General features: G+C 41.1%; 4 protein-coding genes and 2 non-coding genes across 6 annotated transcripts; 4 read left to right on the forward strand and 2 right to left on the reverse strand.

Annotated features, from left to right (window-relative positions):
* The first annotated feature begins 251 nt into the window (after window positions 1–251).
* Window positions 252–5,828, forward strand: tcp1 (t-complex 1). Its single transcript, XM_020632860.3, has 12 exons — window positions 252–403; window positions 895–980; window positions 2,162–2,290; window positions 2,659–2,756; window positions 2,857–2,967; window positions 3,129–3,310; window positions 3,645–3,771; window positions 4,034–4,209; window positions 4,328–4,451; window positions 4,631–4,823; window positions 4,921–5,084; window positions 5,405–5,828. The coding sequence occupies exons 1-12, from the start codon at window positions 331–333 to the stop codon at window positions 5,616–5,618; spliced, it is 1,677 nt and encodes a 558-aa protein (XP_020488516.2). The 5' UTR covers window positions 252–330; the 3' UTR covers window positions 5,619–5,828.
* LOC114920255 (small nucleolar RNA SNORA29) lies at window positions 654–792 on the forward strand. The gene has a single exon (XR_003808568.2). It is a non-coding gene; the product is annotated as a small nucleolar RNA SNORA29 (small nucleolar RNA).
* LOC114920256 (small nucleolar RNA SNORA29) lies at window positions 2,440–2,580 on the forward strand. Its single transcript, XR_003808569.1, has one exon. It is a non-coding gene; the product is annotated as a small nucleolar RNA SNORA29 (small nucleolar RNA).
* Window positions 5,829–5,885: 57 nt separating the features above from the next.
* On the reverse strand, window positions 5,886–10,272 carry acat2 (acetyl-CoA acetyltransferase 2). The gene is made up of 9 exons (XM_020632861.3): window positions 10,114–10,272; window positions 9,197–9,331; window positions 8,893–9,074; window positions 8,177–8,294; window positions 7,945–8,088; window positions 7,734–7,856; window positions 7,496–7,650; window positions 7,296–7,406; window positions 5,886–7,183 (listed from the first exon to the last, which is right to left on the reverse strand). Exons 1-9 carry the CDS (start codon window positions 10,160–10,162, stop codon window positions 7,013–7,015), a joined length of 1,188 nt encoding a protein of 395 aa, XP_020488517.1. The 5' UTR covers window positions 10,163–10,272; the 3' UTR covers window positions 5,886–7,012.
* A 565-nt stretch (window positions 10,273–10,837) lies between these two features.
* wtap (WT1 associated protein) lies at window positions 10,838–17,647 on the reverse strand. Its single transcript, XM_020632865.3, has 8 exons — window positions 17,437–17,647; window positions 16,811–16,848; window positions 16,635–16,690; window positions 16,461–16,519; window positions 16,205–16,332; window positions 14,703–14,881; window positions 12,187–12,341; window positions 10,838–12,063 (listed from the first exon to the last, which is right to left on the reverse strand). The coding sequence occupies exons 2-8, from the start codon at window positions 16,838–16,840 to the stop codon at window positions 11,405–11,407; spliced, it is 1,266 nt and encodes a 421-aa protein (XP_020488521.1). The 5' UTR covers window positions 16,841–16,848; window positions 17,437–17,647; the 3' UTR covers window positions 10,838–11,404.
* A 1,075-nt stretch (window positions 17,648–18,722) lies between these two features.
* Window positions 18,723–21,456, forward strand: sod2 (superoxide dismutase 2, mitochondrial). Its single transcript, XM_020632921.2, has 5 exons — window positions 18,723–18,870; window positions 19,414–19,619; window positions 19,842–19,958; window positions 20,509–20,688; window positions 20,798–21,456. The coding sequence occupies exons 1-5, from the start codon at window positions 18,824–18,826 to the stop codon at window positions 20,941–20,943; spliced, it is 696 nt and encodes a 231-aa protein (XP_020488577.1). The 5' UTR covers window positions 18,723–18,823; the 3' UTR covers window positions 20,944–21,456.
* The last annotated feature ends 792 nt before the right edge of the window (window positions 21,457–22,248 follow it).

Consider the following 22,248-nt stretch of genomic DNA (forward strand, 5'->3'; position numbering starts at 1 on the left):
AATCTATCTGCACATCTTTCCACTGAACAGAAGAGGGAGCAGCCTTCAATAGACAAGAAACGTATTATCAAAGAAGAAGAGGCTGAGGCATGATGGGAAATGAAGTGTATAGAAATAATATCGCAAAACGTTATTTTCTGAAATGATTTGAGACCATTTCCACGTGAAAATGAATATAGAAAAACAGTTTATTAAAACGTATAATAGTTGAAAAACTCCCTTATTCCTCTTTTTTAAATTATTTTCTTTCTCGAAGCTTCTGCTTAATGCCGGTTTACCCACAATGCACCGCGCCGCTTCCTTTCTTCTCGGTCGTGTGGTGCTCTGAAAATGTCGCTACTAGATGGTCCGTTAAATGTGCTCGGCCAGAGAACAACTGGCGAATCTGTTCGCACTCAGAATGGTGAGTTTAGTTTCTGCTACAGTTTTTTGTTTCTTACGCGCACTGCGTGTTTTCTTTGGTGACGTAAGATCAACGAGAGAACTGATTTAATTTACAGTCTGCGACACACACGTGTGGCTAATGCTAATACAAGCTAACTCTGATTTATTTATTTTTAAATTATGCTTCTACGACTAATGCAAGTATGCAAAGCACCGTGGAGTTGTGTTGTGTTTACACCCACTCTAACAGCTTTAAAGTGTGGATTGCACGTCCCGTTATAGTACCTTCCACTCCCGTCTCGTTGAATGGAAGGCTATGCTAATGGGATAGAAAAACATAGTCATGGTCTGAGGGTGTGGTTAACCTTTTTGTGTGCCCCACTAAATAAATTGACAAGACATGTTCGGTATGGCGGTGTTATTATATTCTAGTACTGTACAGCTGACTGTGAAGATAGGTTGTACTTGATATCTTTTTGTTAGTAGCAGCTGTCTTCTTGTCTTTTGCAGTCATGGCTGCATCGTCCATCGCTAACATCGTCAAGAGCTCCCTCGGACCTGTTGGCCTCGACAAGATGCTGGTTGACGACATTGGGGTCTGTTTCCTCATCCTACATCACGTTTAATCAGTAATAATAATAACTTTATTTATATAGCACCTTTTTTTAAAAAAAAACACAGGTTTACAAAGTGCTTTGACAAACAGCAAGAACAAACTGAACCAAACACAGGAGAACATTAACAACAGTAAGAATATAACAGATGCAAAATACTAAGAATGATTAAATATAATTCAACAGAAAAGGACCCAAAGTGCACGATACCCTTCAGACATGTACAACCCGACCATCACAAGAACCATTATAAGAACCCAGGCAACACAAGAACCCAACAACAAGAGCTGAGAGGAACCAAAGATTTAAAACATATGTAAGAAACTAAAAGAGCTGAAAAAAATAAATAAGATAACAGCAATAAGACGGTAAGAGCAGTAAAAGAAATAGAAACAAGTGGTTAAAGGATCAAAAACCCCAAAACTATAATATTAATTAAAAGTAAATATAAATATGAAACATAAATAGACAAAGTAAGGTAAGAAATTACCAAGTTCAAACACAAGAGGAGATCAAGATATGAGCATAAATAGGAGATAAGAGCCTAAATAAAAGAACGGTAAGAAGTACAAGAAGATAAAAAATAGTTTATAAAAAAGTAAGTAAAGTAAGAAGACGGCACCACATAAAAAGCAAGTCTGTAAAAGTATGTTTTAAGAAGGGATTTCAGTGTGTGTATCATTAATAAAAAAAAATGTTTATCCTGAGTTGTTTGTAAGGTTGGGGCGATTTGGACCAAAACTCATCTCGATATTGTTTAGCTGAATGGCGATACTCGATATATATATATATATATATATATATATATATATATATATATATATAAAAATGTGTATTTTATTAACAGTGAAAACACAAGGAAAAAGAAACTACCTGTTTGTGAATTTAGAAAGTAATATTATAAAATAAAAATGTTCCTTAAATACAATAAGAGACAGAGGAGGAGCAAGGTTAAGAGAGACAGTCAGTCAGTCATCAGTGAGATGAAAAAAAAGGTGACCTGGCACCTCTGTAACGTTATTTTAATGCAGCTTAAACTATATCGATATTAACGACCTTGTCTTACCCTATATCTTGTTTGAAAATATATCGATATATCTTAAAAACTCGATATATTGCCCAGCCCTAGTTGCTTATCTTTTTTTTTGGTTTGTTTTTGACAGGACGTGACCATCACCAATGATGGAGCCACCATCCTGAAGCTGCTGGAAGTGGAGCACCCAGCTGCCAAGGTGCTGTGTGAACTGGCTGACCTGCAGGACAAGGAGGTCGGAGATGGGACCACTTCTGTGGTGAGTGGGGGGGGACAAGACGCCTGCTCCTATGTGGTGTCAGAGCTTTGGCATATTGTCATTTGGTAGCTCAAAGGGAAAATGATCGTGGCTTGTAAACTTTGCTGGTTATTCTTTATCTGTATTCCTGTCATTTAATGCAAAATGGATGTCCTGTTTTAGTACCATGCATCTGCCCTTTAACGGATGTGTGGCTATGCTAACGGGATAGAGAAATTGTCCTTCAGTGTCTGAAGGGGTCGAGCAGTACCATTTCTGCCTCCCCTAATGAAATGATGGCACAGTGAATATCAACATGTTGTTGTTAAAAGTTAGAATATGGACGGCATCTCAGATTTTACTCATTAAGTTCGTCGTCGTTCTTCCAGGTAATTATTGCAGCAGAGTTGCTCAAGAGTGCAGATGAGCTGGTGAAGCAAAAGATCCACCCCACATCAGTCATCAGTGGATATCGTCTGGCTTGCAAGTAAGATGCTAACACTGAGAACTACTCTTTATAGAGATCGTCTCTGTATCAAGCAGATGTGTTCCCATTTTTTGACATGAAACTGTTTTCAATCTTCCAGGGAAGCAGTTCGCTACATTAATGAGAATCTCACAATTGGGACAGATGACCTGGGCAGAGAGTGCTTGATAAATGCAGCCAAGACCTCAATGTCCTCAAAAATCATTGGGACGTATCTTTTTTTTCCATGTGCATTGCATGTGTTAAGATCCAACTTACAACTTCCTGCTTTTGTATGCCTGGAGTTTGCAAGAACACTTGGGGCACAATTCATATTAATTAATTCTTAATACGATAATGAAGCCTGTATCTGCCTTAACCCCAATCCCTCAGTGAAGCAGACTTCTTTGCCAACATGGTGGTGGACGCTGCCTTGGCTGTGAAGTTTGTGGACGCCAAGGGGGTGGCCAAGTATCCCATCAACTCTGTCAATGTGCTGAAAGCTCACGGCCGCAGCCAGAAAGAAAGCTTCCTTGTTAATGGCTACGCAGTGAACTGCATTGTTGGCTCACAAGGTTAGTTAAGTTCAATATTTCAACTGTAACATGTGACTTGCTTATGAAACCCCTCCTACATCTATAAATCCTTTTTTGAACTCCCATTTAAATTTGCTGCCATGCCTCACTTGATGGCTTGAGCAGTGATACGCGTGGGAAACAGTAGACTGGCTTTGAAGAATGTAGACACAGTAGTTTGTTTACTGTGGCATTTCTCTATCCAGACAGTATAGTATCACTAAGTAGAAGGATATGTTTCAAAATCTGGAAATTGAATTATGTCATAGTCGGGTTTTGAGGTGCACTCGATTGATTGGATTTTTTTTAAACATGTTTTGTCTTATTTACAAAGGCATGGTGAAGCGTGTTGTTAACGCCAAGATTGCGTGCCTGGACTTCAGCCTGCAGAAGACCAAGATGAAGATGGGAGTCCAAATCATCATCAACGACCCAGAGAAGCTTGACCAGATCAGACAAAGGTGGATACTGCTTTTCACCTTCTTGCACCGCCGTACACAGCCTGAAGGGCTATCCCATTTAAATTTGCTGTGATGCTTAATCAATAGTTTACACAGTGATACGCGTGGGAGAAAACAAAAGTAGCCCATAGTCAAGGCAGCAGCTTCTGTCTGAGCTGTTGTATGAGTACTGTGGGCTGGACAATTTTGTAAAGAATTGTATATAATGTATTGTATTGTGGTATTACCAGTGATGCTGAGTCATCATCTTTTGTTGTTACAGAGAATCTGATATCACCAAGGAGAGGATCCAGAAGATTTTGGCAGCAGGCGCCAACGTTATCCTGACCACCGGTGGCATCGATGACATGTGTCTGAAGTACTTTGTGGATGTCGGAGCAATGGCAGTGAGGAGGGTTCTCAAGAGGGACCTCAAACGCATCGCGAAGGCAACAGGAGGTAGGCTGAAAGAACTTGAAGGGAAAGCGTACTTTTCCATTTTTAAGGACTTGGTTTAGTTTTTCTGTTCAGAGATTGAAACTTATAATTGACATTATTTATGTTTGTAATTTCTCAGCAACCATCTGCCCGTCTCTGACCAATCTGGAGGGAGAGGAGACGTTTGAGGCCACAATGCTTGGCATGGCTGAGGAGGTCGTGCAGGAACGCATCTGTGATGACGAGCTCATCCTTGTTAAAAAGTAAGGACTGCAAGTTTTGTACTGGGTACACAATGCTGTATTTTGGGTTAAAACATTTCAGTGCAAGTCATTTATCCTTGTGTAGTTCTGGTAAGAGCTGTGAAAAGCTAGGACAGTGGAAAGAATTGTGATTTGCATGATCCGTTTGTCTAAATTAAATTACTTTTGCATTGACACAGCACCAAAGCACGCACATCAGCATCCATCGTCCTGCGTGGGGCCAACGACTTCATGTGTGACGAGATGGAGCGTTCGCTGCATGATGCCCTCTGTGTGGTCAAGAGAGTGCTGGAGTCAAAGTCTGTAGTGCCAGGAGGAGGCGCTGTGGAGGCAGCTCTGTCTATCTACCTTGAGAATTACGCTACCAGCATGGTGAGCTTGATAATAAGCAAAAAGAAAATTAGGCTGTGGGATGCTTTCTCCCCAAAGAGAAGATTTGTTGAAGCATGCCGCTTGTTGTGTTCTGCAGGGTTCTCGGGAGCAGCTGGCTATTGCAGAGTTTGCTCGGTCCCTCCTTGTCATTCCCAAGACCCTCGCTGTGAACGCAGCACAGGACTCGACTGATCTGGTGGCCAAGCTTCGGGCCTTCCACAACGAGGCTCAGGTTAATCCTGAACGCAAGCATCTCAAGTGGTGAGTCTACAAAGTTGAAAATGATTGGGTTCTTCACTCTCGGTTGGAACATAAAACACCATGGGCTCTAGAAAAGGCAAATTTACTGAAAATGAGCACTAATGTTTGTTGCCGCTTTAACATCGCCCCCTTTTGCTGCCCTTTTATTGATATGAAAAATTGAGGCAAAACACTTGAGAGGTTAAAAGAAAATCCTGTACAGGTGAAGGACTTCGTTGTACATTGAGTCGTTTCTTAAAGTTCATAACACCGCGACTTGTACACTTGATGTTTAGAGGTATGTGAACCATGCTGTATGTGAATACTATTTGGTCTTGCAGGATCGGTCTGGACTTGGTAAACGGAAAGCCGAGGGACAACCGCCAGGCGGGGGTGTATGAGCCCACTATGGTAAAAACGAAGAGCCTGAAGTTCGCCACAGAGGCGGCCATCACCATCCTCCGTATTGACGACCTTATCAAACTCTTCCCAGAGCAGAAAGAGGGCGGACAGTCGTACCAGGATGCCGTGCAGTCGGGATCTCTGCAGGGCTAAGAGGCTGTGATAGGTCCAGAAGTTCATTGTCTGTATTTATACATTAGGAGCTCTTCATGGCTGTTGCTCTACTGTAGGCTGTGCACTTTGCCTATTTACTGTTCTCTCACTCCCTGTCTCTTGCCCACGGAGGAACTGTAAGTCATTTGTTTTTTTTGGACACTCAATAAAGCTCCAATGGTTGTAAATGGCCGTTGATTTGTTAATTCAGGTTGGCTATCTGTCCTTCTTTCTGCAGGCTTTGATTAATGAATTCAGAAGACTTCATGGCTTATTCTAATTCTTTACTGATATGTTGAACAGAGACATTACAGGAAACATTTTCATAAACATAGAGCTTTGTACAGGAAGCTCAAGGTTAGAGAATGCTGGCATACTTAACCTTTATGGCACTTAGCTGTATTAGTCTGCACAATAGGTCAGAGAAAGAGGAATGTATATCAGTTTTCACAATGTTGTTGGTAACCAATGGCAACACCAACAACCAAAATCTGAGTTTGAGCAATTTCTAAAAATAAAAAAATATTGCCATATCAGGCACCCGTGAAGCCATCCTTTTGCATATTTAGGACCTGATTCACTAAAGGATTGCTCAGCTCTTGACCCCGCTAAGTGGGCAAACAGCGTTGGTGATTTTTGGGCAATAACTACCATTTATATTGAAATGGTAAGAAGGTATCTGCGCCACTATTTGTAAGGGCTGTTAAGCAACCTTTCCAGTGGTTAGGAAAACAATTTCTCCTGTTTGACTATGAAATAGTAAATGATCTGTTTTTAAAGCCTGTAAATATTACTTTGATGTTCCCATTACAAATAGTCAATCAAATTCAGACGCAAAACGAGAGCAAACTGCACGGAGCAGGACGCCTTTTCGCCTGAATATATTTTGCGTTGATACTTTGTGAATTAGACCTTGAGACGGAGAAGATAGCCGGAGCAATTGAAGCTCAACTTTTGGAGCTATTAGCTGCAGCAATCCATTCTGAGTGAATCAGGCCCTTAATGTTTTAATTTCTTCAGTTGTGCACAACTGAAAGCAGGTTAAACTACTCCCTTTTAGTAAAGTGACTATTTAGCACAACTTATACCTGACTGCAAGAAGTAAAATATGTACGACTGGTTTATGTTAAAGCTGTCAGCATACACAAGTTATACATCGACACATCCCAGATAGTTCTGCATTAAGTCACATGCTACTAAGCTAGAACCTGAGGAAAAATTAATTTAAGAATTTCACAGTGAGAAGCAATTACATTTACTCCAATCATTTCTGCCTCAGGTACAGTGATTTAAAGACCCCTAGTAAACTATTTTATATCAAGTCCTGCAGCGTAAACATATTTCAGTATCCCTTATCCGTTTAAAAATAGTTTAAGTGCAATTCATGTCCCATCTCAGTCCCTCTCCACGCACATGGCGATGCCCATGCCTCCTCCGATGCAGAGAGACGCCACTCCCTTATGGCCTCCAGTCCTCTGCAAAGCGTGCAGCAAGGTCACAAGCACTCTGCAGCCGGACATGCCGATGGGATGGCCCAGAGAAATGGCACCGCCACACACATTTACCTGGGGAAGGAAGAACTCCATGAGTTTGTACATAGTTTGATTCTGGAGTTAAATGCCTAAAAGATGGAAGTTAGACATCTCTTTGCCAAAAAAAAAGAAAACTTGTTCATACCTTGTCTACATTCAGCCCGAGCTCTTTGACCACAGCAATAGACTGAGCAGCAAATGCCTCATTGATCTCAAATAGGTCGACTTGGTCTAGCTTCCAACCTGCTTTTTCAACCTATCAAAGACAAAAAAAAAGACACAAGTAAACACAAGGAAGAATTCAACAGTTATTTTTTTAACATCAAGGTGCCTCTGACTTCTCACCGCTTTCTTGATGGCTGGTATTGGTCCGGTTCCCATGATAGACGGGTCAAGTCCAGCTTGAGCCCACGCTACAATTCTAGCCATGGGTTTAATACCTCTCCTCTCAGCCTCTGACTGACTCATTAGGACGGTTGCTGCTGCTCCATCATTAATACCTACAGTACAAAGAAAAACATATTTATAAGATTAGATGAGGAAAAAAAAAAAAAAAACTCTCTAAATGTTTCAAGGCTCAAACCTGAGGCGTTTCCAGCAGTGACTGTTCCACTGCTGTCCTTGATGAAGCAGGGTCTGAGTTTGGACATGCTGTCAACCTTGCTGCCGTGACGGGGGAACTCGTCCACCTTCACCTCCACTGGACCTGAAGATGTCAGACATGAGACTGGATGAGACCATTTTTTCTGAAACAGATGCTACATTGTGAATTTATTGGCTCCAAAGCTCTATACCTTTTCTGGACGGCACCACGACCGGGACAATCTCTTGGTCAAAGTGTCCTGCTTTCTGCGCAGCTTCTACTTTGTTCTGGGACTGGACGGCAAACAGGTCCTGCTCCTCTCGAGTAACGGCCCACTGCTTTGCCACATTCTCAGCTTGGGAATTAGATTTCAAATATATATATAATTAAAATAAATACTTAGATGTGTACATGTATAAATATATATCCTCCACCATGCACACCTGTGATGCCCATGTGGTAGCCATGGAAGGCGTCTGTCAGGCCGTCCGCCACCATGGAGTCCTGCAGGGAGGCATCGCCCATCTTCACTCCTGCTCTCATTTGCAGTGTGTGAGGAGCCTTTAAGGGAAACAGGTAATCAATACATCTCCAAGAAACTACCTTTTGTTTTTTTCAGAACAACACATGTAGCAGGATTAAGATTTAGGGTTCTGACACTCAGTTGGATACTTGAAGAAGTCTTTCTTGAGCAAAGAAGTCTGTACTGATCAGAAAGGGGTTAAACGGACAGTCAGAAGGTATTAGGCAGGAAAATGTTATAATTTAGGGTCAGTGATGTTACACGATCAGGGAAGCTTAAAGTGATACTAAAGAGAAATCTGCATAAATTGCCTAAAAGTTGTCAGATCATTTTTCCAAATAAAAACAAATATTTTTGGTAAATTTGCAAGATATCTGTAGTTGTCGCAGAAAATTGTGTTTCTTTGTACAGACTGTAATGTAATTACAGGGAAAATGTTTTATTTTGACACGTATATAAGTTCAATGGTTTGTTACTGACACCTACTGGTCACATTCAGATAGATACTAACTGCAGCATTAACACTGAGGATCAGGTAACTTTTAAATGTTTCATTTTCATTGTCACTTTAATCTAATTCAAATTAAATCAATGTAATATTCCTCTTGAAGTCACTCCTTGTGTTATATAGCCTACCCTGCTCATACTCTCCATGCCCCCTGCCACCACTATGGCAGACTCTCCAGTCTGAATCGACTGAGCTCCCAGACACACAGCCTTCAGTCCAGAGCCACACACCATCTGGCAGCTCCATGAAGGGACAGGGTAGGGGATACCAGCTGCAACACTTGCCTGACGTGCTGGGTTCTGCCCATTACCTAAGAAATACAACAGAAATAAACAAATAAGTAAACATAATCACAGCAGAATGACACCAAACAAACACACATTCACAAAGGACAGCTGCCACACTTCTATTGCAGCGGTTCATAGTTTTCACCTGCTGTTAGGACATGTCCCATGATAACCTCAGAGACCTCTTCTGGCTTCACAGCTGCCCGCTTCAGGACGTCCTTGATCACCACTGAACATAAGTCAGGGAGTGGCACTGTGGACAGAGCTCCATTCAAGGACCCTGTGTGAAAATGATCAATAAGGAGATCAAAGTCAGTGATAATTCAGTTCATTTTAGATCTCTTCTTTTACAAGATAACAACTTTATTGAGCCCCAGAGGGCAAATTCAAGATTGTGCAATTTTTGTACATTGTATAAACTGTCGGATTTTGTAGCACTGATTAAAACGCAGATGTCATGCATGCTTACAACTAATGCTGCTGTAGCAAGAGTACACATTTTGTATGGCAATTGGCAGAAACTAAACAAACTTCAATTTAAATACCCCCATACTGGAAGTCGACAATGCAAAGTAAACTTTCACCAGGATTCACATAAGATATTGAAGATATTCCTGCTGTACACTTTTCTAAATACACCAAGACACAGAGTCACACTAAACGTACTTTATCCATAGACTGTAGATTGTATCCTTGCTACAAATCACGCCCAGCTTGCTGTGACACGGTAGGTAACCAATGGCAGCGAGCTCGTGCTACGTGGAACTATTACAGCCAGCCAATCACTGCTCACAGAATACTCCGAACACATTAACGAACCAATCAGAACCCCGCAAGACAACGCGAATTTGATTAAATGACACCAACCACGAAAAAAAACCCAAAAAAAACATTAAATAAGACAAATGTGAAATACCATGTTTAAACAGAGAATGACAGCTTCAATAATTATTCATTTTCATTGTAGTTAATATAAACAAAACAGTGAGGACACATAGTCAATTAACATTTTCAGGAACTGCAAACTGTTTCAAATGATTTTTTTTTAATTATATAGCTCACCAATGGGAGTCCGAGCAGCAGATACGATGACGACAGGTCCGTTGTTCATTTTGATGGATAATAGTCCGGTTCAAGTTGCAGTCCTTGCATTCAAAGTGTTGTTCCTGAATGTCCACACTGCGCTGTGCTCCGCTGTTGGCTGATAGGTCGATACTGCCTGTTCGTCAGAGCGTCACTGTGAGTTATGTTCAAGCGGTGGTTGTTTGCACCACAGCGCCGTCGTGTGTTTCGGAGGAGTAGTGTTCTTTCACATGGATGTCACTTCTTCATATGTAGTTTATTGAAACATTTAAATGAAATGTTGTTCTAATTGACTCGAAATACAAATTGTTCGTTTTATATTCTATGTATTTTCATAATAAAAACATTACAGATGTACTGCATCTACTATGGGATACTGATATTCTTTAAACATTGTTCTTTTAAATTATTCATACAAATGCATGTTAACTACTTCTCTGTATCCTTTTCCTATTTTTCATGCAATACTTCCCCATACTATGAGTTTGAATGTATCATGTCATCTGAGGTCTTCACAACTTAAATACTATACTTAATCCCACTTTAAAATAAGGCCAAATGTTTAGTGTTTTTTTTTTGTTAGAATCCACTCAATCTTCACTCGGTTGATTATATATCACAAGACCTTCAGTTGAGCAAATAGGTTAAACAAGCATTTAATGTTCATATGGATATTTTTGGGTAGTAAGGATAAGTTTCACTGTAGTATTAAAAATCTTTATTGGTATTTGGTCAGTACATGAAAAGGACTGAAGTCAGAATAATATGAACATCGCATAGAAACTACTCACAATTCAACTGGATCTTTTGAACACCATTTTTTTGTCAATGAAAAATTAAAATTGCATTAAAAAAAAAAAAAAAGAAGAAAAACACAGGCCAACATCTAAAAATGACCCTTGAATTTTGCGAAGCTACTGTAATTCAGTGATTATACTGACTGACGATGAGTTACAACACCAGATGCCTGATTTCAGTGTCAAGAGCTCAAACAAAAACGGCATAGACGTGCTCAAACTAACAGCAGAATGAAACGTACTAGTTTTTAATCATACATCCACTCGATTCAACATTAACCCATTCCTGTTATATCCCTGTTTAGCAACACAAATGTGACTGAAGCGTCACGGGGGAGGGGGGGGGGGTAAGGGATGGTAGGTGAAAACAAAACGTCTTGGACAGCAGTGCTGTGTCACAGACTATGCATTTGTTGCCTTGTTTGTATATTATAAAAAAAAAAAAAAAATAGACAGTGGATGTCAAAAGTACATTACAAAACTGCGGTGTCACTCGTGCTGGTGTCTAGGCCGTTCTGAGTGTGCCGTGACCCTGCAGTCCTGGTGCTCTTGGTCACCACAGCAGCCTTGTCCTCATGGGGGTCGGTTGTGGAGTCTGTGTCATTCGAGTGCTGAGTCAATGATGCCTCGCTGCCAGTTGGAGAGTCCACGCTCTCGTACCCCGCACTCAGCTGGCTCCCGAAACCCACAGGTCCTCCAACTCTCCCAGCAGCAGTCTGACTCCCTGACGCCTCCTCAGAGTGGTTGGACAGTTTGGTCTCAGCTTCACCTGGGCTCGAAACCATTGGGGACATGGGAAAGTCTTCCTCTGTGCTGCTGACCTCCCGGTACAGGCTGGGTGTAGTGGTCTCACTCCTCTGGGATGAGTTGCCATTGCTTGGTCCATTGGAAACCCTCCCGAAGTCTTTGCCCATTGGATCAGGGGTTGCGCTGGCCTGCTCTGGCTGGGTGGACGGGTCGGCAGACGAGCAGGAAGCTGATGGTGAAGTCCTGCTTGGTCCTGCTCCAGCCAAGGCCCCTTGGTTTTGAGACAGCTGCTGACGAGAGTCCTTCAACTGCTGCTGCAGGACAAGGATGGTGCTCTGCATCCCCTCTACCTCCTCGTCTAGCTGGATGATAAAGTCGTTCAGCTCTGTTACAGGAGACCATCAGGAACAGAAAGAAAGTCAATCATCAAATTAGCAGTAGCATGTTATGATGACAAACATGACAAGCAACCACATGTTGTCAGAAATGAAAGCCAGGTCGCTCTCACCGTCTTGACTGCTCTTGAGCTCCTCGCTGTACTTCTTCTGCAGGGCCAACTCCGCCTCCAGCTGGGCGATGCGCCCCTGGGACAGCTGCCTACCCAACTCCTGGTTTTCCTGAATCAGCATTCGACACTTGGCCATCAGTTTCTTCCCCGTTTGGCTGTAAAGGAAACAAGTCTCACATCACACAGTGAACCAGGGGGGAAAAAACACAGCCGCTAAAAACGCCACAGATCTGTTCTAACTGCCTGATCCTCAAGCTAGGGGTCAACAGTCATTCTTTAAGCTGGCCTTTCTTCAATGACTATATGGTAATCACATTTTTTTTTTATTTTTTACATCCAATATAGTCCAATTGAAAATAAAACTACCAGGAAGACGCTGGCCAAAGAGATTATTCCTTATTTAAGATTCAAAACACATTTTCTCTCATCAAGTAATAGTATAAAAAAATACCAGAAATCTAACGTCACTGCACCCAAGCGCCCTAAAATGACCAAAACATTTCTGAATACGAGTAATGCATCACTTTAAACGCTAACTTTACACAATATTGTGTATTTAAGAATAAGTGAGTACTTAAAAACAAAAGCAGCAATCCTGCAACTGCCAAGATCAACCAAAGTTCAAACACACTGGCTTGATCCCCGAGTTTAAGGGAAAAGCAGATGAAAACATGTAGGAGAGTTATTATTAGAATAACACATTACCAGATTCCTACAATTAAAGATCAACAATGTGAATGGCAAAGAGACATGTACACTCCAGAACCCAGCACTGGTTTTGTGTAGTCATCATTTAAACACACAGAAGCAAGTGTTTAAACAGTTAAATCAGAAGAGCGTCAGGCGCTGATTTCAATTCACAACAGGTTATGCAACACTTCCAAAGTCCAGCACAACTGTCGTTTTAAAAGTATTTATGAAGTGTAAAACCTTTAAATCTGCATGCCTAATTTAAAAGAAACAGGCAGTCACACTATGAAAACTAGAATCAACTCGCAATCTATTCGGTCTGCAGGAACGGAGGAAACTTTAACATTAACTAAAATGATCCAATTAAAGCAAGAGTAGTGGCAAAGTGGCAACAGCTTAGAAAACACATCAAAAATAATGGATGTTATTCTTACTAGCTGCATCAAAAAATGCAATCATGAAATACATATAATGTAGTTGGTTGCCTTGTGCGTTGTCTGTAGTGAAGCAGTTCTTTTACATCTTTTTTAAGGGGACTGGAAAACATGCTTTTTGCCTAACAGCTGTTTTTACACTACCAGCTCAAATCTCACCGTCGTATCTCAGAGTTAGAAACCAGAGTAGGAATGAGATTTTTTTTAAAACAGCAAAGGATCAAAATCCTGTTCCAAATGGTTTTCATTCTGAAGACAGTGGCTTAAGATCTGTGCAACACAGGTGAGTAATTGAAGTCTAGTCAGTTACTAACATGATTGGCTGGGGGAAAGATTGTGAGGTCAACAACAGAAATACACAGAAATACAAGAAATACATTCTCAAAAACTCAGAACAAGACTTTTTAAAGACATTTGCATTCACAAGTTATAAACAGGACTCAGTGCACCTACAGCAGTGTGTTTCAGTGTGTAACTGAAGAATTATCATTTAAGTACAAATATTCATACAAAGTGGAAAAAAAACAAAGCCAATCATGCTTCTGGGTTCACACACACTGCAGTAAGTGTTTGTTTCAGAGAAACAAGAGAAAAGATCAAATGAAATGCCAATAAAAAGAAATAAGTCACAAAATAAAACATGTAAATACACTCTACCGTGAGTGGGCCCATGTTCAAAGACACAGGCGACAGGACCCTCACGACTCGACCACAGCCCTCTCTGTGGGCCGAGGATCTGGCTCCGCTCAGAGTCTTAACATCCCTTCTAGAGTCTCTTCCCCAAAAGTCTTACTTTTATATACTAGAAACTGTCCTCATATTACTGCATTGTTTCTAGACTTTCCAGAAAGTCTTTACGCTTCTCAGGCACACTAGAGGGGTCTGTGTGTGGTGTAATCCACAGTTAAATGTCTTTATAAACCAAGTATAGGTATTGTCTTTAAAATGTTCAATTGCTGTTTTAGGCTAGGGATGCTCCCTGCCTGACTCACCCTCCACCGTTACCCCCCTACTTTATATGTGAACTGTCTGCTTTGGACTGAGGGTGCGGGGAGGGCATATCCGTGCTGGGAAGTAAGTGACCACCTCTTCAGGAACAGTCCGGACTCCTTCAGGCCCTTGGACGGTCAGGGGATACGAGGGGAGAGAGCTGAAACACAAGTGTCACCTGACCAAACTGTCTTTTCTCTTTAGGTTATGTGATATGTAGCTGGCACAGTGCAAGAGTACAAAAACAGCTTTCTGTAAAGTCTGAGTCTCGTGGTGAGTACAGCATTTGTCAGCCTTCCCCCCCACCATTGTTCCTGCATGCCTGCAGTGAGAGTGAGGGTGGGGGGCATGAGGAAGTCTTGACTTTTTGGGGGGGAGGGGGGTTATTTTGATTGTCTTTACCTATCAGGTGTAAATTTCCAGGCACTCAGTTCATTTTGGGCCTGCTCCAGTTTGTCTTTAGTCTGTTCTAGTTCAGCCTTCATTTTGAGGAAAAACAAGTTGATGGCCGGGTCCACCATGGATGACCGCAGTTGGGCTGCACTCGGCTGCTGGACTTGCTTGAGGTACTGGATCTGGGTCTGCAGGATAAAACAAACAAGTGTCAATGACTGGAAATGAGCATTTCTACTGTTACAAGCTTTGATCAATCCCTAGTTGATGGAATCACATTAGCAACATATCCCCAAATCAGATTCTATGTTTTGGTTGAAAGTCATTTGATCGTCAGTATTATCACATGCCTTCTTAATCCTGAGCCTCAAGAGAAAAGGAACAAGCCACTAAAGAGTACTAGAAGAAAAGACACGTGCTCCTCGAGGCTCTGTGGAAAACTCATCAGTTTTAACCACATTTAGATTGAAATACAAATGAATGCAAAATAAAAACACTTCACTGTGTGACTAATAACAGCTCTTGTGTTTGATCCTATACAACATCAAAGCCATCTGAGTTCTCTATTGAAACCTATTGGAAGATAGAGCGGCTTTCCCAAACACAACCAGCTGACAATATTGCATTTTAAGAAGGACAGAACACTTCATATTTATCTTTAACAACTCACCTGACACAGGCACATTCATCCCCAACTTCTAAATAACCCATTTGACTATATTTTCACAAGATGCAAAAAGGCCCAACTAATACGCCTGAAAACACAACGGCCAGCTTACAAGATCAGTCAAAACACAGGCTCCTACACATTTTGAAAGCTCAGTGGTTTAAATGAAAGTGACAATCAGGTTAAACAGCCTTTTAAAAATCTACCTGGCAGTTTCTCTGGTGTTCACCTCAGCTGCCCTGCAAGAATGGCGCATGCTGCTATAAAGCCACTAGGTGATCCACTGAGCTGTCAGTCTGATAAGAGCAAAGGATGCCCTTCTTGGCACCATTTACCTTTAGCCTACATACCACTAGACTGAATGGATACACAGTGTAGTACAGTGTCTAATTATACATCAGTCAACAGTGAGATAATTAGATGTAGAATAAATGAATGCATGTTTGAGTTATTCAATGCAAATACAAAATTTTTTGCAGTCTCATAACATTACACACAGTGTATTTGAGTCCAAGACAACTTTCCCCAAGGGGACAATAAAGTGTATCGTATCGTATCTACATTAATGCTCTTTTTGAACCAAGTTACCATGGCAACCTTTGACGTGCACCTGAAAATGTTCCTTAAAAACAACCTAAAAATCATGAAAAATACAGTAATAAGCTGCAGCCACGGAGTTGAGCTGCGACTGCACAGCTTATTACAACACTACTCACAGCAGACAATGGAGAACAGTGCATAAGAAGCGGTCAACAGCGTATCCTCATACTGTTGGTAAAATGTTCTAAAAAAAATCAAATCCAAAAGCGTTGTAAAATACCAGCGGGAAAATAAAGACACTCACAGTGCACTCTTGCATTTCCTGTTCCTTGGTGGCAAGTCGCATGACCAAGATGTTCTCCCTTCGTGCAGACTCCTGCTGCTGCTGCTTGAGCTTCTCCTCTGATTCCTTCAGCCCTGTTACATCATTGGCTAAGATGGTAAAGCGAGAGAGATGAGAAAGTGTATTAGACGAAACGCCCCTTTCACATGCTGCCAAATGCACTGTGTAAAGTGTAGTGCTCAATGCGGGGCGAGGACAAATGAGCAGATGTACTTACAACACAGCTCTGCATATTTTGCCTCCAGGACCTGGACATATGCTTCGTGCTGTTTCCATCTGAGGAGGGGGGGGGGCAGGACACATGAACAACATTAGCAGCTCACCCTAAAATAAACAAGCGTTTCCCCCTTTGCAACATGAGGAATCTGCACCTGTAGAGCTCTTTATTTACCTTGTGCACAACTCCTCTCTGGCCAGGGTCTTCATGTCAGATTCACTGAGGCGAACCTTCAAGAGGGGGGAAAAAAAACAAAACACAAAACACTGCTTAGATAAAGACGCACAGTCAATGCATAATGCTCATATTTGCACATGAAGGGACTGGTGCGACGTGAAAAATCGGCTTACCTTCTTGGGGAGAGGCTCCTCGTTCGTCATTGTTGCCTCTAGAAGAAGAAAAAAAAAAGATCCAAATAAATCCATCAATTATCACATTCTTGGGTGTCGTGCTTTGCAGCGCCTGCATCGTCTTGAGAGGCCACACGCAGTTAAATAAAACATGCATGCACAACTTTACTAAAGTGACATAAATTATGTGTTTTCTGACCGCCAGTTCAGTTGAATGTATTCGGGGGCTAAGTTATCGACCTCTCCGACTGAATTAAAGTTAGTATTATCGGTGGTAAAAGCTGTCTAGCCGTATGATAACTGGTGTGGCAGGCGGCAACGATGGATAGCAAGCACCAGAAATAAAGCTAAGCAGGGTAAAGTATGGGGGGGGGGGGGGGGGGGCTAATAACATTTAGCATCCGCGGGCAAAAAAAACAAACGATGCATTTAAAAAAAACAAAGCTATGAAACAGCATTCGCTGTAAGTTCATCCTGGCAGCAAGTAATTCTCGGATCTGTTTTCGGCTCCTTGTTATCACAAAATGGCGGTGAAGGAAATGACTCCCTCCCTTGCGCTCCTTTTCCTGAAACTAGCGGGCTCTTAGGCTGCAGACAAACAGGCCCAAAGCCATCGGAACACTTACCAGACCCGTTTCTCTCGATGTTTCTCGATAGTCTCGGCCTCTGTAGCTGTTAAAGACGTGGGGAAAAGTTGAAACTACACTAAAAAAAGTTAGCGATCAATTTATATGTAGTTGTCTCGCTTCGGCGTGGTCACCATCATCTTCGTCACTGAAGGTAGAACAGTATGGCTCTCTCTGGCCCGAGCGGCGGCTGCTGCTGCTGCTGCACTCGCCTTGCTGCAGAGCGTAACCAAAGATGGGGAAAGAGACATGTGAAAACCGCTCACTCCTCGGCGAATTCCTGATCCTAAAAACATGAATAAGAATGGAATGGACACTTCTAGGAGAGAGAAAAAAAAGCTTCTCATCTTAAATAACGATAAGTTAAATAGCTGGCTGGGTTGTTTATTTACAAACACGGATCATTTGTGGGATCTGGCATTTTGGAAACAAATTTGTTAAGAACATAATTCATAATGACAACGATTCGTGATGAATTACGGCAATCACTTGAAAGCCCTATATTGTAATTTAGATGGTTATGGGTTGTAGATCTGTGCTGTGGCTTCTAAATATAATTGTACAATGGCTTGCTAAATAATATTTATAAGTAATAATCATAATTCCCTGAGTTATTTATAATGAAAAAATGTACTACTTGTAGAGAAATATTTCTTGACTTAGATTTTGGAAGGCCTGGACACTGATTTACTTTGTCCTATTTTGGCCTTACAGCAAAACAGGACAAAATGCTACGTAAGAAATCCTGTTTGTTTTCTTAGCACAAGACTTATGGTCGCATTGGTTTGGATTTACAACTGGGTGATTGTTTTACCTTAGTATAGACGATCTCTGATATCGTCTACGTTTAGGCAGAAGAGACGTCATATGATACTTTGCATTGCTCTTAGTTTTAGTTAGTTATTGATAATAAAAAATACTGTCCAAATGTATAAATATCGTAGTTTACAATAGCTGCTTTGGTTATGTCTTCCTTTGTGACGTATTCTGTACTTATAGTGTTAATATAGAAATCGTATTTATAGTCATGTGTTCATTATTTTGTTAATTATTATTTTTTAACTATTTAAATATGCTTTTCCCTATCCTTCGCACCTTTTAAGCAACGAAAAACCAACCAGAAGGCTAAATCTAAAATGTTGTTAATCGGAAGGCGAATAAAATACATAATACGATATTTTATAAAAACATATCGCAGTTTATTACAATATAGTCAAAGACGAAAATGTATTTCTGGTGTAGATATTTAAGAAATAAGAAGTGTTACAGTTGTAAAACCCTCATCCACACCCCCCCCCGCGGGGTGATAATGGTACGGTCCACTGTGCTGCCACACTGAAACTGCACATTTCAAGGGCAGTCAGCAGTGTGTGTGTGTTTCTACCTTATGAGCACCACCATGAACATGCTTTGCAGAGTTGGTCAAATACGCAGGTAACAATGATATCAGCTTACGATTTATGTGCTGTTACTAGCTTCAGAGGACAAAACAAGTGCGTGTGTCGATTGCTCATGAACTTGAGACTGTTGTTTATTCAGAGCTAACAGGAAGCTAACAGGAAGCTAACAGGATGCTAACTTAGTTTTGGACCTTATCAAGGTTAGCTTGTGGCGCACCAAATAAAATAATGATGTTTGACTAAAGTGCAGTCGTGCTCTTTCCTCCTGTCAAGGTAGTTTGTTGTTTAAACACACTTCACATTAACCAGCTAACTTGGAGCACACCAAAACTACTGCATAGTTAATCCAACATTAACACCAGAAATTTGGGTCATTTCAAGCCAGTTGCTCAAGGCTTATCAAAGTGTTGAAACTCAAACTGATTACTCTGTCCATGCAACGCTTTTGGAGGCTAATGCTGTGATATTAAAGTTATATTTGTCTCTTTATGTGTTTAGAAAACTCAAACAGTTACTACTCAGACATGTGTCTATTTAAGCTTTTTTTTTTTTTTTTCCTCATATTGTTTTGTTTCAGGTGTGCAGCCAGCCTCAGCCAGACTATCAACCAGGCAGCTGCTTCACGGCAGAAGCACACGCTCCCCGACCTGACTTACGATTATGGCGCCCTGGAGCCCCACATCAATGCAGAGATAATGCAGCTGCACCACAGCAAGCACCATGCCACATATGTCAACAACCTCAACGTTACAGAAGAGAAATATCAGGAGGCACTAGCCAAAGGTTCAAGCACAAATGTTCATGAACCAGTCAGCAAAATACTTCTAAATGGACATATAGAGATGCATTCATTAATATGCATAATATACTTAACCATGTTGTAACCCTAATGCTCATTTTCAGGGTACATCTTTTTATTACCATGCCAACAATTACTTTTTCTTCTTTTTTTTTTTTTAACAGATCTGAAGTTTTTGTGTTGACCTGAATTTATTTGCCCTGTAGGAGATGTGACAGCACAGGTGTCTCTCCAGCCCGCTCTGAAGTTTAACGGAGGCGGCCACATTAACCACTCTATCTTCTGGACAAACCTCTCTCCAAATGGAGGTGGCGAGCCACAGGGTAATGAAGAAATCCATTCAAAGTAAAACAATTTGTCTTCTGTATTACGGCCCCTCCAGGCTTTGTTTGGAAGATGACCGACACTTGCATTAAGCAATGCATGAAACTGTTGTCACGAGTTTCCAGAAGTGCTACCATCGCTGCTTCTCTTTTGGGTCACTACTGGCTCTCGCATAACCCTTCTACAGCCACCTATCTAAATTATAACTATTTCTACTGTTTATTTAACTATTTTGACTCAAACGGTAAAGGAGACTGGTCCAAGTTTTTAGCATAGAAAACAGAGTGAAAGGAGGTCATATTTTTTTAACCTTAAAATGTTGTGCAATCTCAGCATTGTGTTGTTTGTTTTCTTTAGTCTGTCTGCCTTTTAGAGGTTGAAGACGCTGCCTTAAAGAACATGGAGGCAGACCTAACCTTTCCAGATAATGTATTTTATGAATGTAAATAAGGCATGAAAGAAATATGTATTGTTTTTTGGTTTTTTTTGTCTTGCTCTTAACTTCATATATTGCCCAGATGAAGCACCTGTCTGTGTCACACCTGGCAGGGGAGCTGATGGAGGCCATTAAGAGGGACTTTGGCTCATTCCAGAAGATGAAGGAGAGGATGTCTGCTGCCACAGTGGCTGTGCAAGGCTCAGGCTGGGGCTGGCTAGGATACGACAAGGAGAGTGCAAGACTTCGTATTGCTGCTTGTGCTAACCAGGATCCCCTGATGGGAACTACAGGTCAGTTTAAAACGTCTTTTGACTATTCCTGCTTTATTGTTTCCTTTTTTCAAAATCCCCATTTGAAAAAGATCCATCAGGGTAATTGTTTTATCTCTTTGACCCTCAGGTCTCATCCCACTGCTTGGTATCGATGTGTGGGAGCATGCCTACTACCTTCAGTACAAAAATGTGAGGCCGGACTATGTTAAGGCTATCTGGAATGTCATTAACTGGGAAAATGTGAGCGAGCGTCTCCAGACTGCCAAAAAATAAAACACCAATCCATAAATACTCCCAGTCACCTCCTTCCCCCTGACCTGGGCCTGGAACAATTAGTTGTTTTCCTTGCATAGAGTTTATGAGAGGTGGTATATTTTGTAGTCAGACCTACAAGAGTTTGGATTTCCAGATTTCAGCTGCATAAAAGTTGATTAAGTACATTTTGTCTTTATTGGTGCAGATTCTAATCAATGTGACACATTTAACATCATGCACACACAACCAGGCGGAAGTTAAACCAAAATCAAATTTGCAAATGCTTTTCACCTCAGGTCTGAGCCCGACCTTCAGACTTTATTCAAGCGCACAAACTGGCCTCCTTTCACACCAAGCAAAGCTGGCTGTCCTTAAAACCATCAAAATGTTGTCTGCATAACATGTTAACCTGGTATCAGTCATCAGAGTGTATATTCACTGAGCTCTGTCACTAAAGCCACTAAAATCACACAATGTTATGCAGTCCATGTTTTTGAAGTAGTGTAATAAAATTACCAGATTTCAACTGTAGCTTCATAGTGTGTTCTTTGTTCCAATTTTTTTGTGCTGCGATGGATAGTCCTTATTCCCACACTTCACTCAAACACAACCTTGTAATCTGTTTAAAAGTTTTTTTTTCACTTTTTTTAATGCCCCCTTGTGTGTTGATAAACATAGAAAAGAGAATCAGTTTTTGGTCTCATGACCTTTTACTTACAGCTTGTGCAATTCTCTGAATCCATTCAGAAGTTATGTATCTATTTGCTATTGTTGCTTCTCTCTGTCACACTCTCATTAGCTTATTGGAACTTGCACTTTGAACTTCACACATGTACACACAATCAGTTGAATATTTTTTTTAAAGATTTATTTTTGGGCTTTCAATGTAGAGATAGGACAGTGGATAGAGTCAGAAATCAGAGAGAGAGTGTGGGGAACGACATGCGTGAAAGGAGCCACAGGCTGGATTCAAACCTGGGCCGCCCGCTTGAAAGACTACAGCCTCCATACATGGGGCGTGCGCACTATCCACTGCGCCACCAGCACCCCACACTCAGTTGAATTTAACTTAGTCAAAATTGTGCCTGACAAAGTCTTGACATTTTTGTATATTCCAGGGAAACAGCTGCTGGTTGTAATTGAATGTGAGAAAACAGTGGAGACTAATAGCACAAACAAAGATCACAGTTAAAACTTTTCTGGTGAGGTTCAGATCGTTTTTGTCTCGGAGCAGGACAGAACATTTATTTTATTGGGTGTTTGGCAGATGTCATGTAGTTTATACATTTTAAAATATTTTTGTAATATTTTTCTAGGAATAAT

Source organism: Labrus bergylta, chromosome 15 (genome assembly GCF_963930695.1).
Source record: "Labrus bergylta chromosome 15, fLabBer1.1, whole genome shotgun sequence".
Taxonomy (NCBI): Eukaryota; Metazoa; Chordata; class Actinopteri; order Labriformes; family Labridae; genus Labrus; species Labrus bergylta.